Source organism: Lepisosteus platostomus, chromosome 5 (genome assembly GCF_059453375.1).
Source record: "Lepisosteus platostomus isolate fLepPlt1 chromosome 5, fLepPlt1.hap1, whole genome shotgun sequence".
NCBI lineage: Eukaryota > Metazoa > Chordata > Actinopteri > Semionotiformes > Lepisosteidae > Lepisosteus > Lepisosteus platostomus.
Genome location: NC_142615.1, coordinates 15202462 through 15219993, shown reverse-complemented (window position 1 = coordinate 15219993; position 17532 = coordinate 15202462). Strand labels below are relative to the sequence as shown.

The 17532-nt window shown below is 43.5% G+C and overlaps 1 protein-coding gene across 1 annotated transcript; it reads right to left on the bottom strand.

Moving 5' to 3' along the window:
- Positions 1 to 785: 785 nt before the first annotated feature.
- LOC148663982 (E3 ubiquitin/ISG15 ligase TRIM25-like) lies at positions 786 to 15839 on the bottom strand. Its single transcript, XM_088631438.1, has 5 exons — positions 14782 to 15839; positions 11678 to 11773; positions 11301 to 11534; positions 10992 to 11151; positions 786 to 2111 (listed from the first exon to the last, which is right to left on the bottom strand). The coding sequence occupies exons 1-5, from the start codon at positions 15370 to 15372 to the stop codon at positions 1870 to 1872; spliced, it is 1323 nt and encodes a 440-aa protein (XP_088487564.1). The 5' UTR covers positions 15373 to 15839; the 3' UTR covers positions 786 to 1869.
- Positions 15840 to 17532: the final 1693 nt, after the last annotated feature.

Sequence of the window (17532 nt, the reverse complement as noted above, 5' to 3'; positions counted from 1 at the left end):
CACGTTACTCTAAAGTGTTGTGGAACCTGTTTCACACACCCACCACTGTTTGTGTAAAGTAGTACTCCTGTGACAGAAACCCACTTTCTTGTCAACACCTCTGAGAAGTTAATCAGTCTGGATACAGTAAGTCCTTCCTGAATCTCCTGCAGCTGTGATTCACTGGTGTTCAGTGTGACATTTTCAGAGGTCGTCTGGTCACAACCAACTGGGATCTCAAGGCTGGGATCCTTAATACAAACACCAAACTCCAGGATTACTCACTTTGTCCTTTTCAAGAGTCCAAGACAAGCCATTGTCAAAAACCAGACTTTCAAATCGTTCTCAAACAAAAGACCCCTAACTCCAGATGCAGACACTCAAAACGCGCAGTATTTCTTCCTAATACAGTAAAGGTTGTGTGGTGCATTGCGGTATGCAGTTTGCTGGCCAAAGATTATCAATAAGTGGCTCTTATTGTGCATTAGATGTTAGTGAAACGCCTGCTTCATTGAATCTCTATCTCTGCTGTGCATGTTTAAATCCACTTTACATGGAATATTAAGATGGAATTGTACAACTAAAGGGAAATTGTGGTAGTATTCTGGTAAAATCAGAAGTATACCATAATTTATACCTAATGTAATTCAGATTTCAGCAACAAGTAATCAAGAAATAATTTAACTTTAAATTTTGAATATAAAACATGTAAAGGGAAATGTTGCTAGTAAAACAAAAAATCAGAAGTGGAACATGATATATACCTCATGTAATTCAAACTTCAGCAACAAGTAATCAGGAAACAATTTAACTTTAATTTTTTTATTAAAAATATATTTCACACATACCGCACTGTAGTGGTTTTAAAGCCATACAGTCTCATATGTAATATATACCTCATGTACATGCAGTAGATGGTAGTGGTAGCTAAATATATAAAAAAGTACACAGTATTCCACCATCTTCATAAATATTTTATGCATCAAAGTCTTTAACTCAGTAATGTACGGTGGTTTAATTCACTTGTTCTATGTATATGAAGTATATATTCTTCATTAAAAAACTATAATGTTTTATCCTTTTCAAAGAATTTGTAATAAGAACACTTGCTGCCATTGTTATAAAAAAGGTGTAATACTGATTTAATACCACATTATAGGGAATATTAATATGGAATTAATATTAATATGGAATCCTGTAACTAGAGAAAATTGGACAGTTACAAATATCACTTGTGGATATTTTGACATCCATATTCATTATAGTGGTAATGGATCAATAAACTGTAATGTAGGGTACTGTCCCCGGAAGGCAGTTTAGTGCAGTAGTTAAGACAAGTGGTTGCTGTTCTGATGAATGTAGTTCAAGTCCTGATAATCACCAGGTCTTTACAACACAAATTAAACTTTTAATATTAATAATATTACCAGTGGGACAGAGAGCTGGGAGAGAGTCAGTCTGTGTTCATGAGTCACTGACAGGCTTAATCTTCACACTGACAGCAGGCAGCAGCTCAAGGTCTTTATTACGATCCCAGGTACCGAAGACAGGATAGATCTTCTCCCCCTGAGTGAAGACCATGTCAGTGAAAGTGTAGAAATGAGCTCTGGACTCCACTGTGTAAAAGGAGACCTTCCTCTCCTCAATATCCACACATACCCCCAGCTTCCTGGGCTGCAGACTGAGGGGGAGACGAGTCTCAGTGTCAGTGAGAGCAGAGAAACCTGTAGAGTCAAAGTCCAGACACCAGTAACCCTGCTGGGGAGAGAATCTGAACCAATCTTTCCTCTCTGCACACTCTCTGGTCACTCCTATTCTCCAGCTGTCATTCACCTCCACCTCCCAGTAGTGTCTCCCTGAAGTGAAGGACTCCCTACTCAGGACACAGGGCTAGGAATCAAATCTTTGAGGATTGTCAGAGAGCTTCTGTTCCTCCACATCCTCATCACCATCATCACTGTCATCGCTGTCATCGCTGTCATCACTGACAATGCAGACAACGCTGAAAACGCAGACATTACTGTCATCACTGTCAGAGAGATCCTGTTCCTCCTCTCCCTTTCTCACTCTCTTCCCATCCTCAGACAGGCTGAGCCCATAGTGAGCTGTATCAGGGTCCAGAGTCACAGCAGCTGGGGAATAAAACAGCAAACATCACAACAGGCTCCTGCCGATTACATTCCAGTTCAACTCAATTATACTGTGAAATGTCTTTGTCCCCTAAACACACCAAGAGAGAAAAACAAGTAAATTACTGTAGCGATGGCAATAATCATGCAGATGTATGGTAGTGGAATTGTTCTTTTATTGATCAGAAATGCATAGTATGCTTAAAAGCTGCTCTCCCTAGCAACACCATCTATCCCATCATACACTGCTGAGGCTGACATAAGCGCCTGATGAAGGCGCTACATTACTAATTACTTCTCTCCCCTGCCAGAGAAAGAACATATTCTGTTATTGTTTCACTAAGTATCAGACATCCAAATGATCTCCAAAATCCTCTTAATATTCTAGCGCTCGTGGGGTTTGTGCAGGAATAATCAAGACAACATTTTTGATTGCAGACACACTTGCAGACAACGGAGAAAATAGGAGTAAATGATTAACTCCAGTTACATAAAGTGTTATAGTGACTATTCATACCAGCAAGGTGACCCTCAGAACATCCTCCGATTACAGTTCCCAGCCTGCACAGCAACACAAGAGAAACTACAGCTGGACCACTCATTTTCAAATACTTCAAAACCCACCACAACGACCTGTATACTGTAAGAAACTGGACAACCTGTCTTTTAAAACGGTTAATTTCAAATCCCAGTTCAACAGCTCGTTCATCTTCTCTAAGACCATTTTCCTGATGATGCAGAATAAAAAAGTGCTGTATTCAAAGAGTGTATAATGGTGAATTTTACAGAAAAATGTAATGGCAAAAGCAAAACCTTGCTAAAATATAAGAAAGCCATCACACGTACTTTGAAAATGCCAAGAAATATTCAAAATATTCAATTTAAACCAGAAATAACACATCAAGAAACCCAAACAGAAAGACAAGAGAAACAGAGGCGCTCATACTGACTTCAGACTGCTCGCGCTCAGCTGTCCGCCTTTCTGATAGGAGACAATACGAGCAGTATTAACTCTTAATTCTTAATACTTAATGCTAAATAAATACTCTCCCTTTGTCTGTCTGCCAATTTAGTGAAAATCAAAGAGATTCCTCACAGTGCTAAATTTTTCTTTACTCCTGCAGTCTAGAAAGGGTGGCACCTACCTACATGTACTACGTACGTACTACGATACAGTGCGCGCTAATACTTCAGTAGACACAAGAGATACTCTGTAATTCTATACCACTCTATAGGAATGCGTGCTACGGACGCAAGTGACCCATTGTATTTAAAAAAGCTACTGTATCTCCACCAAATAGGGAGAGAGGAGAATGTGCGTGATTTTGGAACAATGCCAACGTTGTAAACACAGGAATGCATAGAAATGCGTGCTACGAACGCTGGTAATCTTGTGAGCAAAGGAAAGCGTGAAAAATAACAGAAAAATATTTAAGAACTGTTCTAAGTTAATTTGAGAAAAATACACCGAGCGTCTCTGTGTTTCTCTCCCATGCGCATGAAATAAATACTTAAAATAAACACTGAAATAAAAACGGAAACGTGGAAAAATGCGTGCTTGCGGATGGCTAAAGCAGGTAAGCCCCACACTATTATGTGTGGAGAAAAAGCTGCTGAACAGCTCGACCTGCTGCCCCCCGAAAGACACAGTCATTCATAGAATTATTGAAATGAAATATTATATCAAAAGTACGCTGACAGCACGCGTTAAGATGAGCAGATGTTGTTCACTGCAATTAGATGAGTCTGTAGTCGATTTGGCCAATTTGCTCGTTTACGTTAGATACGAGTTTGAGGGTACGTCCCGTGAGGACTTTCGGTTCTGTAAGCCGCTACCAACAGGAACTACAGGAGAGCACGTATTTCAGCTTCTGAATGAATTTATCGAAGAGAATGGCATCGACTGGATAAAATGTCTCGGAGTTTGTACAGACGGTGCTAGAGCAATGACAAGCCGACACAGCAGTGTAGTTGCATGAATTAGAGAGGTTGCTCCAGAAATTAATGGTTTCATTGCAACATCCACCGCGAGACCTTTGCCGTCAAGAAAATGCCTGACGATTTAAAATCTGTTAGACTGTTGTGAATTGTATCAAGGCTCGAAAAATTAATTCACATCTGCTTTGCTCGACTAAACAGGCTCACCCCTCTCACTGAAATGGTGCTTTTTTATTTTTATGTTTTTTTTTCTGTAAAACACTTTGAGAAGCCACATTTTAATATATCAAACAAAGTTTATTATTATAATATTTATTATATGTATGTGTGAGGGTGTGTGCACATGCGTTCATGTTGGTCATTGATAATTTCTGGGGTTCCTATGAGATGATGACTTGTAGGTGGTACTTGGATGCTTTGGTTGGATTAGGGGTGGTACTTGGTCCAAAAAGTTTGAGAACCACTGCTCTAGATCACTCATGTTTGAAATGAGGTCCCCAATTTCACAGGCAAACACCCCAATACACACTCACTCTGGTGGGACTAATGAAATAATATTGACACTCCAGTGTCATTCTTAGTGAAACACACCACTGGGTTTCTTAATGACCAGGACCATGTAAGAACACCAGCTGGGCTGAAGAGAAAGACCCCAAAGTTATTACCCCTGGCCAGTAAGAGGAGCACTACAGCCCCAGTAAATACCCCTCTTAATCTAACCATGAGCACCTGACTCTGACATGTCTGAGCTGCGCTGAGGAAAACAGGCCACAGAGACACTCCAGACATGTTTCTGGAAAAAAATAATCTAAAGGAGCACATGCTCTGTCTCTTGTACACATGAAGTACAACACTCTGTCAGTGAGCGTTCCTGGGTTAAATGTGTGTCGTTTTTACCATTTCTGTGAGAAGTAGAATTGACACAGCTTTCCAAACGTCTGTTACTCTTGATGTGAAACTGCAGAAACATGTCCTGTACAGGGTGTTTGCTCACTCTTTAAACACTGAACAGAATACATTTACAATGACTTATACCTCCTGTTGTCTTCCTGTCACTGTTACTGTTGGTCCCAGTAAACAGCAAGCCAAACATCTGTACTTTTTGACTAAAGGTCTGTATGACTAAAATGTTCTAAAAGGTCTGTTTTAGTGAACTAAAAGGAAGACTTATGTGGCATTACGCAGGGGTATGCCCAGTGTGGAGCCAGAGCCCAGGTAGATGCCTCGCCTTTGTAGTCCCAGCAGTCTTGGCTTTTAGCTGATGAGCCACAGCTGGGATTGGTCCTATAAAGGCACTGCTTTTTCACTCTTCTTGTATTATTTTTGGTCCCTGCTAAAGTCGCAGGATGTGGGCCGTTGAGGCAGTTACAGGCTGGGATTGATTGGGTTATGGAGATTGCCAGGATGGTGTCAATGTTGTCTCTCACCCAAAGACTTGCAACTTCAGTTGTTCTAAAGAATACAGTCTAGCAGGAAACAGTCAGGAACAACTCACTCAGGAAGTAATGAGAACTGATGATTGGGGGTGTGAGGAGTCACTGAAACAGTTTTAACCAGACATACAGAGGAACAGGGAGAGCAGGAGAGTGAACAAAGAAGTGATAAGAGCCCATAACATCTAAGGTCGGCGCTCCCACACCCCTCAAACAACACAAGCTTCCTCCTGGTATAATACTGGGCAAAGCCATTTCCAACAGGGACAGCAGAGAACCCCCTGAGGGAGATTGGCTAAGAGGAGGAATAAAAACATCTGAGCCGGAACAGAGTGGGCTCCTGACTCCCACAAGACCCTGAAGACGACACAGACAGCACAAGGGAAGCTGCAGAGTGCGAGACCACAGGGGCAAGGAACTATTGGTCTAGGAACTGATGACTACGGGAGACACTGGCATTGGAACATAGGTAGTGTACATAAACTTGTAAATCTCTTTAGGAAAGGAACAAAGAAACCATCCCAGCTAGCTGATACAAACCAAGGGAAATGTAGCACAGCCCATGGGAGGATTTCTATTCATACCCAAATGGAGACTGGGGAAGTTGGACTTAGTAGTATCCCTCTCTTCTAAGTGTCTGCTCTCCTCTGAGCCATCAAAGACTTTCACAGATAGAAGAAAAATTCTAGTGTCCTCTCTTCAGCACTTTAAGGAAAAGGATAGCTGACACTCAGGAATTCAGTACAACCCTTGGAAGGACCTTTTGCTGCAGCAGATGCTGTTTATACTGTGTCATTGGGTGATGTTGAATGTGAATGTACTTAGAAAATAAAAAGGGCACTTATACAATACAAATGCTTGTCGCTGGTCTGTGTGTGCATTGGTGATTCTGGGAGATAAACAGAACCTGTGGTAATGTAGAGGGGCCCTAGCACCCCATTTGTATTGCTACAGTAGGTGGCGTCATCATATATATGAGGCAGGAAATGATTCAGCTCACTCTGACACTAGCACATGGAGCGTTGACTGTTTACCAGTGCTCTCCGCAGCTACACACGGATACACCTGTCTCTACATTCATCTGCACAAACAGACACAGAAATACTGTTTCTTCACCCTTCAAATTACACCTCTCCTGCATTTCACTGTCTAAAATATCAGCATACTGTAATCTAAAAGCTTTTTAGACTTTTGTGATTAGAGATTTAACAACGACTAACAATAACATGAAACATTCTTGTTTTGGCAGGAATCCAAGAACAACCAGAAGAAGGTTCCACAGCCGAAATGTTGTGTCTGTTTTCTTCTCTTTTCAGCAGGAATAAACCTTAACTTGTTCCTTTGCAGCCTATGCATGCTGACGCTACTACCTACAGTACCTGAACTACTAAGAATTTATTACCCTTGATCTAGGAATGGTTCCTCAATTCAAACAAAATATCCCCAACGATTATAGTAGCATTTTTTTCACACATACATTCTTAGATACACAGTCACACTGTGTAAGAAGATAAAGACCTGTCTGACATGGAAACACAGGAGCTAACTTTACTCTCCTTACCCTGTGAAGTCACCCCAATATCTGAGGTAAAAACTCCAATCATTGCTGACAGTAGAGAATAATGAACTGAATTTGAAATGTCTGATCTATTCTGAGTCAATCACACCACTGAGTCTCTTATTGAGCCCACATCACTGCAACCTGTCTCAGTAGAGCTCACAGCTCTCAGATTTATTCCCCAGCCCAGTAAACAGACTCCTTATTGATAGATAAACACCCCAACACCCCTCTCTTACCAGAACTAATAAGACACCTGATGGTCAAGTAAAATAAATAATCCCCAGTCTCTTTCTGACTAGACTCGAGAGCTCATTCAGGACACACAGATATGCCCCCTGTCCTAGGAAGAGCCCCCCCTTCCAAGATAATAACCCTGGACTGAGAGGCTATAGGCATCTGCCCCAGATCTCTTGGTAACCAGACAGGTGTGGTGACACCGGTCCATGAACCTCAAATTACATAATTACACATTAGAAATGTTGTGGATATTCCATATCCATATATGTTTACATTGCATTAACATTTATAATTACGTTGCCTTGAACACCTATGAATCTGTTAAAAAAATTAATGTTGGATGGAGTCAAAGATACTACCAATGTACACTTCATCAATGAAACATTCGAGAGAGAGAGAAAAACAGCTGAAGCTAGACTACCTGTAATTACAACACAGTGCGGTTGATTAAAACCGGACACAGGCGGCTAGACAAACAAAGATCTCTGTTTATTGTGGCTAAACAACCACAATACTTTACATATGTCTGTGTCATCAGCTAGCTATTGTGCATATGAAAAAAACAGAATATATTCTACCACAGTGATTCTGAGTTGAAAATCACCGTAAGTCCTTCCCTCTCACAACAAAGATGCCTTCTCTCCTAATATGAATGGAAAAATGATGTTGAGTTTTTCTATTGTTTTGTTTGTCCAGACAGAACAAGTCCTGACTGTTCCTACCTGCTGACCCATCAGCCTGGCTGACATGTGAAGAGAAGCAGCCAGTTCTCAGACAAGAAAGAGGCCTACAGACCCCAGAGGAGCCCCTGTACCAGAGTCACACTGCTGCCTCTCACAAGAGGCTGTGTGTCTGTGAAGCTGCAGGGGAAAAGTACTGTCATTTTACCATTATTTTTCCCCCCCAGTATTGTACAGTGTGGCTGGCTTGTTATTGTTAAACTGGCTCTGCTCCTGATATTCCACAGTTATTAACAAATCCAGTGTCACAGACTCTGCCACATTCTGACAGATGGAGAATAGCAAAGCAACTTCCCAAGAAATTCTACACCTGCTTCTGGGACACCCCAGTGGCAGACCTGGTGGAGGTGGAGCAAGAACTCTTCCGCCAGGGAAAACCCAGAAATACGATGAGAGAAGGTTTCATCTTCCTGCTCTGCAACTCAAAAACTGGAAGCTGGTAACATAGCTCTGTGTGGACATCAAGATCCTGAACAAGCCAGTGCCCAGCAGACTGAGGACCTCCCTGCCCCACATCATCAAGTGTGGAAGGGTGATCTGTCAGCTGGAACCTCCAGCTCCCCTGTGACAATAACCGAAACGTGCCCATGATGAGCCTGGACCAGGAGAAAACCTTTAACAGAGTAAACCACAGCAATCTGTTCACAGCGCTGGAACACTTCAGATTCTGAGAAAACTTCATCTGCTGGATAGATACTGTACTCTGAAGTTGGCCAAAGGGGTCAACGTGAACAGACATCTTTGGAATTTCATCCCCCATGAATCCAGTACGATAAAAGTTTCATGTTTCACCTCTTCTCTATGGTCTCATTATAGAACCACTGGCAGAGGCACAGGGGTCCTCAAGATCTCCCAGTACACATGACGCTGTTCCTGATTTCAGACAGGGGGTTGCAGAGTGGGCTGCAGTTTAGGGAGCAGTACTCCAGGGCCTCAGACTTGAGGCTGATAAACAGAAAGAGCAAGGGCAAGCTTTTTGAACCCTGGAGGGACAGAGAAATGGCGCTAGAGAATGTCAAGCTTTGCATGGAGCCCCTAATGATACTGGTGGTTTCATTCCAGAGCAGGGACAACAAGTGCATAAACTGGACAGAGAGGACCGTCAAGGTGAACGTGTAACTGGGCCTGTGGAAGACTCGCTCGCTGACTCTCATGGGGAAAGTGAGGGTGTTGAAGGCAGACACCCTGCTGGCTTTAGCTGACCTGGTCGTGGTGTGCCCTCTGTTAGCCAGACTCAGACGAGGGCTGCTAGGGATGGCAGAACAGGTACGAGTACATCACAAGGAACCAGATGTGCCAGCCGTTGAGGAAGGGGGGAGAGACGTGCCGAATTTCCCCCTGAAACTCCACTGCATCTTCTTCTGCAACCTCTGTCACTAGGGGCTGGACCCAATCGGTCACAAGTACCAGTAATTGGTCAGGTTGTGGTTCTCCCTCCCAGTGAAGCACCTGATCCAGTGGTCCAACACTGGGCCCAAAGCAGAGAAGCAACCGGATACCTACACCCACACCGTCAAGTGGAGCAGGAGGTATAAGGCCTCAAGACAATCAGAGCATGGTATCAATAAAGGGCCCTGTACAAGGAAGGGAAGGAAGGAACTGGTCACCAGGGAGAGGCTGACGATCCCACAGGACACCAATGTAAGGACTCAACCCAAAAAACTAGACAACATGCTGAAGGCCCTCAGCTGGATGACTGTGCACCAGAGCTGGTGACCAGAGAGGTCCTTCACAGGTACTCGCTCACCAGGAAATCGCAACGCCCCTGGGACACGTGTTTCATAGAGGAGACGCAGGAGCACTTGTTCAAGAGCTCGACCTTCACCAGAGCAGTGTGGGACAGAATGGACAACACTGTGCAACTCCTGGGAGGGGGAATGGTTATGAGCTACCATCCATAGTGACACACTCGTCCAGCACCACACAGAGAGAAAGGCAGGAGAGGTGGAGGAGAGGATCCTCATGAGCCTCAAAGGCAGAATGAAGCACGACGTAGCAATGTAGCCTGGTAGGGTTTCATCACAGCAAAAGAGCTCTGGACAGGTCTTAGGGCCCCATAAAGGGGCTGAAGAAAACCCAGAAAAACTGTTCCTTAGTGCTTCTGTTGAGAAATGTACAATCGCAGTTTCAGAGCCAGTACTGCAGCCAGTGGTAACACCCAGGAGGCTTAGAGGGGCTCTTATTGTGTGAACCAGCCTCACTGACCACTTGCAAAATAGAAATACTGATAATGGACAATCACTCTGTTTAAGACATTTTACATTCTGTTGAAGTGTTGTTGTTAGAATTGTATTCTTTGTAAGAATTGTGCAGTAGACATTGTAATAAAGTGCATTTTCTTAAAAAAATGACCCCACTGGATTTTCTGTCTCTGTCCATCTGTGTGTTTCTTACACAGCGTGACTGTGATGCACACAGAGTGACTGTCTGCAAGCTTGACTTTATGAATTCAGACATGTATCAGAAAGTATCAGAGTGTGAATCAGTGTGTGTGTCAGAGTGTGTATCAGTTTATGTATCACTGTTTCTGCTGTGTGTTTGAGCTCCAGGTATATTTCAGGGGAGAGCTGTTGTAGACTCACAGTAGAAAAGATCTGCTCTGGACCTGGGCTCTGGAGTCTGCAGAATGCATGCTTCAGTCACAGGGGAGACACACAGAGAAATGTCTCATCAGGGCTGCAGTAACAGAGTAACAGGAATAACATGTTCTACTAGACTGGGACTGTATCTCCCAGTGTAACAGAACTGATCTACTGTACTGGGTCTGTAGCCACTATTTTAACTACTATTTTGGGACTGTAGCCCCTGTGAAAGCTTCCAGATATTTGAGAAATTTGACCTAGAAATTAAATTATTGACTGATAAACTGTTTTGATAAATACATTCACTGCACAGAAAATCCAGTAAAAATATAAGAGAAAAACAGGAAATATGTAAGCTATCCAGAAAGATATCAGTGTGTTTCTCCACTAACCTGTCATGGAAATCTTTATTGATTCCTTTTTGCAGATGTCCTCCAGTCGCTCTTTCAGTGCAGAGACAGCTCTCCTCACTGCCTCAGGAGAGAAGTGTGGACTGACAGGGATGCTGGGTGAGTCTCCAGCTCCAGGAGGGACACAGACAGACTGGAAATTCTGCAGCACAGAAGAGAAAGAGGAGTATCCAGTCAAACACAAGGGGCTCAAACACACATTCCAGAGGGGATACCAGGAGCAGCTCCATTTGAGAGCTTTGTGTGAGAGACACCCTTCCGTACTACAGAGTCACAGAGCAGTGATGTTACCTGGAGGAAATGGATGTGATCCTCTGTGTGTGAGAGCTGGTTCAGCTCAGCATCTCTCCTCTTCAGCTCAGTGATCTCCTTCTCCAGTTGCTCTAGAAGTCCTTCAGTCTGACTCACTGCAGCCCTCTCTTGAGCTCTGATCAGCTCTGTGACCTCAGAGCATGTTCTCTTAATGGATTGGATCAGCTCAGAAAAGATCCTGTCAGTGTCCTGTACTGCTGTGTGTGCAGAGCTCTGAGGGAGGAGACACACAGTGGATTATTACACATGAAAACACTCAAACTACATTATGCTGTATGTTGTGTTTTCTAAGGGTACTGTCCAGTGTCCAACTTTGGAAATGTGTCAGTGTGTCCACTGCTCTGGTGAATACCCACTCTGAGTGACTCTACAGCCTGTCTCAGCTCCTGCAGCTCCTCCTCTCTCTCCTGGATTCTCTGCTGGGTTTGTGTCTGTGTCACCCCAAGCTGCTTCTGTGGAGAAACAGAGACACTCAGGACATTTCTGCTGTAAGAGAATCACATCACAGAGACACCCCTTAGAGTCACCCTGGAAAATTCACACTCTGTACCCCTGATGTCTTATCCACATGAGACGTGTTTCCTGGTCCTGTCTGACATGCTCCTGTTTTGTGTCTAATCTACACTGGCAGCGTGTGCAGCTCAGCAGAGCACGAGTCACCACCTCCTGCTCGAGTTTTACACCTCACACCTGGGTCTCCACATCTGTATGTGAAGTGAAATCTAAAAACACAGAAATTATACCTGAAACACAATCTAGAGACTTCAGTTTTCATTCTGACATCTAAATATAGTGTCTGGACTTCTCTCTGCACCACAAAACAGAGGACTTCAGCAGTGCTGATGAGTCCGGTTGCTACTAGTTTGTGGCTGACGTGCTTGACCACTGGCTTAAGTTCTGGACCAGGGAGACCATGTGTCTGACCACATCTCACATCCTGTCTGCTTCCTAGAAACATGTTCTGTGTCAGATCTGACTCCAGCATGGCCCAGTGTGAGTCTTGTATTCAATAAAGCAGGTGAAGGTATTATACCACAGTTAACTGGTTTTTGTGTATGAAATCCACCACCTGCCTATTGGATCCCCTTCCCAGCACTTTATTTCATTCCTGTTTCACTGCTTTCTGCCCCATAGTCCTCAATATAATAAATGAATCCTTGAGTACTGATGTGGAACCAGTGGCCTTCACAACTGCTGCTGTTACCCCTATGTGAGAAAAAGAATCATGGCTCTGGACAGCCTGAACAACTTTCACCCTATATCCAAGTTAACCTTTCTTGCAAATGTTTTAGAACGAGCTGTTACATTTCAGTTAAATAACCTATTTTAACCCCACCAATCTGGTTTCAGACAACTTCACAGCACAGAAACTGGCCTGCTCAAAGTCACTAACGATCTTCTAATGGCTTCTGATTCTCATTCTCTTTCTATCCTCATTCTTACTGAACTCAGTGCTGCTTTCGACACCGTCAGCCATGACATCACACTTTCTTGTCTTGAGACTGTGTTCGGAGTTTCTGACACTGTTCTTAAATGGTTCCAGTCTTACCTCACTGATTACTTTCACTTTGTCTCTTGGCGATTGTAGCTCGGAAATTGGACTCATTAAGTCTGGTCTTCCTCAGGGGTTGACACTGGGCTTCCTACCCTTCATCATGTATGAGTTCTGATGATACTCAAATCTACAGTACAGTACGTCCATACTTAACTGACACTGACATGTCTCTGCTCCAATTGCTTCTCGGACATAAACACATGTATGACTCACAATTTCCTTCATTTAAACTGTAAGAAGACAAGTTTATTGGCCCAGAAATGCAGTAACCTTATCTCGGAAGGTGTGATCCTAGTTTCAGGATAATTTGGGTTTTTAATGTCTTTCTGCAATAGGAGTTAAGAAACCCTTCTTTGTGGATACAGAGATTAGTGTGATCATGGCCATTAGAGGTGAAATAAGAAACTATGGGCTTGGCGAAATCTTTGATCCTCAATGCCCTAACATGTTCTCTGATGCGTTCTCCGAGTCAACCTGGCTGGGCATTTTCTGCAAGAGAGGCACCAAATAAGATTACTGGAGGTACAATACGTCATCTGAGTGATCTGGAATTGTCCTGAGGGGCCTTGAATGAGTGTGGTGTTAGATATGTACTTGCAGGTGAGACAGCAAGCTCTGTTGCAAGGGAAAGTGCCTGGTGTGGATGGTTGCTGAGGGCAGTCAAGGGAGCTGTGAACAAGAAGGTGATGCAGATTAGGTGGTTGGTGATATGAGATGAGATGATGGGGCGGTCAGAAAAAGGGTACCAGTGGAGGGATCATCCTGTAGGATGGGGAAGTTGTCGTTAATGGTCCTGAGGATGGAAGGGGTGTTAGGATGGTAGGGAAGCACCAATGACATGCACTTGTGAGGCCAGGGGTTCCTAATTGTGTTGATAATACTGTACCGCTCTATAGTTGTAACGCTTTGACTACTGTAACGCTCCACTCAGTGGAGCTTCTAAGCCCACACCGAACAAACTACAGTATGTCCAGAATTTGGCAGCCAGAGTCCTCACCAGGTCTAGTGCAAGTGACCACATTACTCCTGTCCTGGAGTCCCTACACTGGCTTCCTACCAGGTTTCATGTTGACTTTAAAATCCTCATGCTCCCCTAAATGCCTCTGCATGGTTTGACAACTTAGTACCTGCCAGAGCTACTACATCCTACTCCCCACCTCACAACCTTCACTCTTCTAATTATGGTCTCCTGTCTGTCTCCAAAGTCAGCATTCTGGGTGACAGGGCTTCTCCTGCTGCGCCCCAAAGCTCTGGAATTCTATCCCTGTGGATATCATAACTCACCTTCCCTGGGCTCTTTTAAATTCAGACTCACAATCTTCTATTCATTAAGAGCTTTAATTTACCTGGGTCTGTTTCTGCCCCTTTGCTTTTCTACTGTTTTATCAAACCCCCTTCTACTATCTCCTCTCACTGTGCATCTCTCTGTTCTGTAAAGTGCTTTGAGAAGCCATTGTAAAGATTCCATATCATAATATTTTTTTATTAATAATAATACTATTGTGGTGAAATTAAAGTAGGACTTCATTAATGAAGGGTGCAGTCTGTTCTAGAGGTGTTGAATGTGTTGTGCATTAATGAGGGTGCAGTCTGCTCTAGAGATGTTGAGTGTGCTGTGCGTTAATGAGGGTGCAGTCTGTTCTAGAGGTGTTCAGTGTGCTGTGTAGTTGTACAGGTTCATCGGTGCTACATGAGGACAGTAAAGAGAGAAACAGTGAAGGTGAGGAGGAGGAGGAGATAATGAACAACAGACAGAAGAACAGGAGACACTTCAGAGATATAACCTGTATGGATCACAGCTTAGTACATGAGAATGACTCAGCAGTGGAGAGATATAGCATTACAGATACAGATACAGACTTTAACATCTTGTATAGATACTCAATACAAACTCAAAGTCCTCACCTGTTTCTCAGTCCTTCCTGCTGCAGCTGAGACAGTATCATGGCCTCTGTGTTCATCCATTGCACAGAGATAACAAACACACTTCTCATCAGTACGGCAGTAGACCTCCAGCAGTTTGTCATGAGTGGAGCAGATCTTCTCCTGCAGTTGTCCTGTGGCATCAGCTAGCTTGTGTCTCTTCAATGGAACAGCTTCATAGTGAGGCTGGAGGTGAGTCTGACAGTAGGAGGCCAGACACACCAGACAGGATTTCACAGCTCCCCTCTTTCTCCCAGTGCAGACATCACACAGCACGTCTCCAGGGCCAGCAGGACTGTGAGCAGGAGAAGGACCACTGCACCCTGTCTCCTTCAATTTCTCTACCACTTCAGCCAGGATGGTGTTTCTGCCAAGATCAGGCCTTGCGGTGAAGGTCTGTCTGCACTGGGGGCAGCTGTAGATCCCAGTCTGATCTTCCTGATCCCAGTGGTTCTTAATACAACTCATACAGTAACTGTGTCCACAGAGCAGAGTCACTGGATCCTTCAGCAAATAAAGACACACTGAGCAGCTGAACTGGTCCTGAGAAACTGAAATACTGCCTTCTGCCATTATTCTGACAAGTAAAAACTGCACAGAGAGGAGCAGTAGAGACGGAGCTGCAGTGAGTCTGTTTCTAGTGAAACGAAACTAATCCCCGAGCCACTTCCTTGATCTGAGCTGCAGGGTTGTGGTTGTTAGGGGGTGTGATTAGGGTTGTTAGAGGGTGTGGTTTAGAGCTTCAGTTATAAACCAGCTGCAATTTCATTTCTTTGGTGGTTATTGTTTGGGGAAGGTTTGGTGTTGTAGAAGAGGTGACTTACAGTGTTATTTTGGGCTGACAGATATTTTTTTTTTATAAACTTGGAGCATAATGGTGACAAACAAGAGGAGGCCAGCTGGCCCATCCAGCTGTTTAATCGTTGGGAGTTATTTAGCTCCAGGATCATCTCCAGCTGTGTTTTGACAAAGGGGTGTCACAGTCACAGCTCCACATGGTGCAGAGGATTTCACTGTCCAGGTGTGAACTCTTACTGCGAGCAGTCCAGCCTGTTGTGTCTCTCTCTCCAGGCCAGTGAGCCCAGCCTGCTGCCTGGCTCTATCCTGCAGCATGTGGGCCAGCAGGGTACGTCCAGGGCATCCTGCGCAGTGACCCCCTCTGTGAGCCGCTGCAGAGAATCACGAGCCCATCTCTCCCCTGAGAGACGCTAGAGGAGCAGATGGACAGGGCAGTGTCATGTGGGTGTGACTGTGATCTCCATCCACCCAGCGTAACAGCGAGCCCCTGATCTCTGTGTGCAGCAGCTCGCAGTATTTCTTCCTAATACAGTAAAGGTTGTGCGGTGCATTGCGGTATGCAGTTTGCTGGCCAAAGATGATCGATAAGTGGCACTTGTGGAGCATTAGATGTTAGTGAAATGACTGCTTCATTGAATCTGTATCTCTACTGTGCATGTTTAAATCCACTTCATATGGAATATTAATATGGAATTGTACAACTAAAGGGAAATTTTGGTGGATGAACATAAGAAAGTATAACATAATAAATACCTAATGTAATGCAAATGTCAGCAACAAGTGATCAGGAAACAATTTAACTTTACATTTTTATAATAGTGTATTTCACACATACTGCACTGTAGTAGCTTTAAAAGCCATACAGTCTCATACGTAATACATACCTCCTGTACATACAGTAGATTGTAGCAGTAGCTCAATATAAAAAATACAAATTATACACAGTATTCCACCGTCTTCATAAATATTTTATGCATCAAATTTACTCTGTAACTTGCGGTGTTTATTTTGGGAAAGTGTTTATAGTTGCTTGTTCTAACTATATAAAGTTTATATACTTCATAAAAAGATCCTGGTCAGAGCAATCCTTTTGGCTGTAATTTTTACATTGTCTATATTTTGTCTTAATTCAAATTTCAGCAATGAGAAATCAGCAATTAACTTCAATTTATGATTATGAAAAATATTTCACATATACTGTACTGTAGTGGCTTTAAAACCATACAGTATCATGCTGTATTACAGTTATACAGTGCCTTGCGAAAGTATTCGGCCCCCTTGAACTTTTCAACCTTTTGCCACATTTCAGGCTTCAAACATAAAGATATAATTTTTTTATTTTATGTGAAGAATCACCAACAAGTGGGACACAATTGTGAAGTGGAATGAAATCTATTGGATTTTTGAAACTTTTTTAACTAATAAAAAAATGAAAAGTGGGGCGTGCAAAATTATTCGGCCCCTTTACTTTCAGTGCAGCAAACTCACTCCGGAAGTTCAGCGAGGATCTCTGAATGATCCAATGTTGTCCTAAATGACTGATGGTGATAAATAGAATCCACCTGTGTGTAATCAAGTCTCTGTATAAATGCACCTGCTCTGTGATAGTCTCAAGGTTCTGTTGAAAGCGCAGAGAGCATCATGAAGACCAAGGAACACACCAGGCAGGTCCGTAATACTGTTGTGGAGAAGTTTAAAGCCGGATTTGGATACAAAAAGATTTCCCAAGCTTCAAACATCCCAAGGAGCACTGTGCAAGCGATCATCTTGAAATGGAAGGAGTATCAGACCACTGCAAATCTACCAAGACCTGGCCGTCCCTCTAAACTTTCAGCTCAGACAAGGAGAAGACTGATCAGAGATGCAGCCAAGAGGCCCATGATCACTCTGGATGAACTGCAGAGAACTACAGCTGAGGTGGGAGAGTCTGTCCAT

Bases quoted from the DNA above. Each gene is read 5' to 3' on its own strand.
- LOC148663982 (XM_088631438.1), bottom strand. From the start codon at position 15,372: ATGGCAGAAGGCAGTATTTCAGTTTCTCAGGACCAGTTCAGCTGCTCA. The intron at 11,774-14,781 runs GTGAGGACTTTG...GTTTCTCCACAG, and splicing joins CAGGAAGGACTGAGAAACAG to AAGCAGCTTGGGGTGACACA. The intron at 2,112-10,991 runs GTTAGTGGAGAA...TTTATTCCCCAG, and splicing joins AATAAAGATTTCCATGACAG to CTGCTGTGACTCTGGACCCT.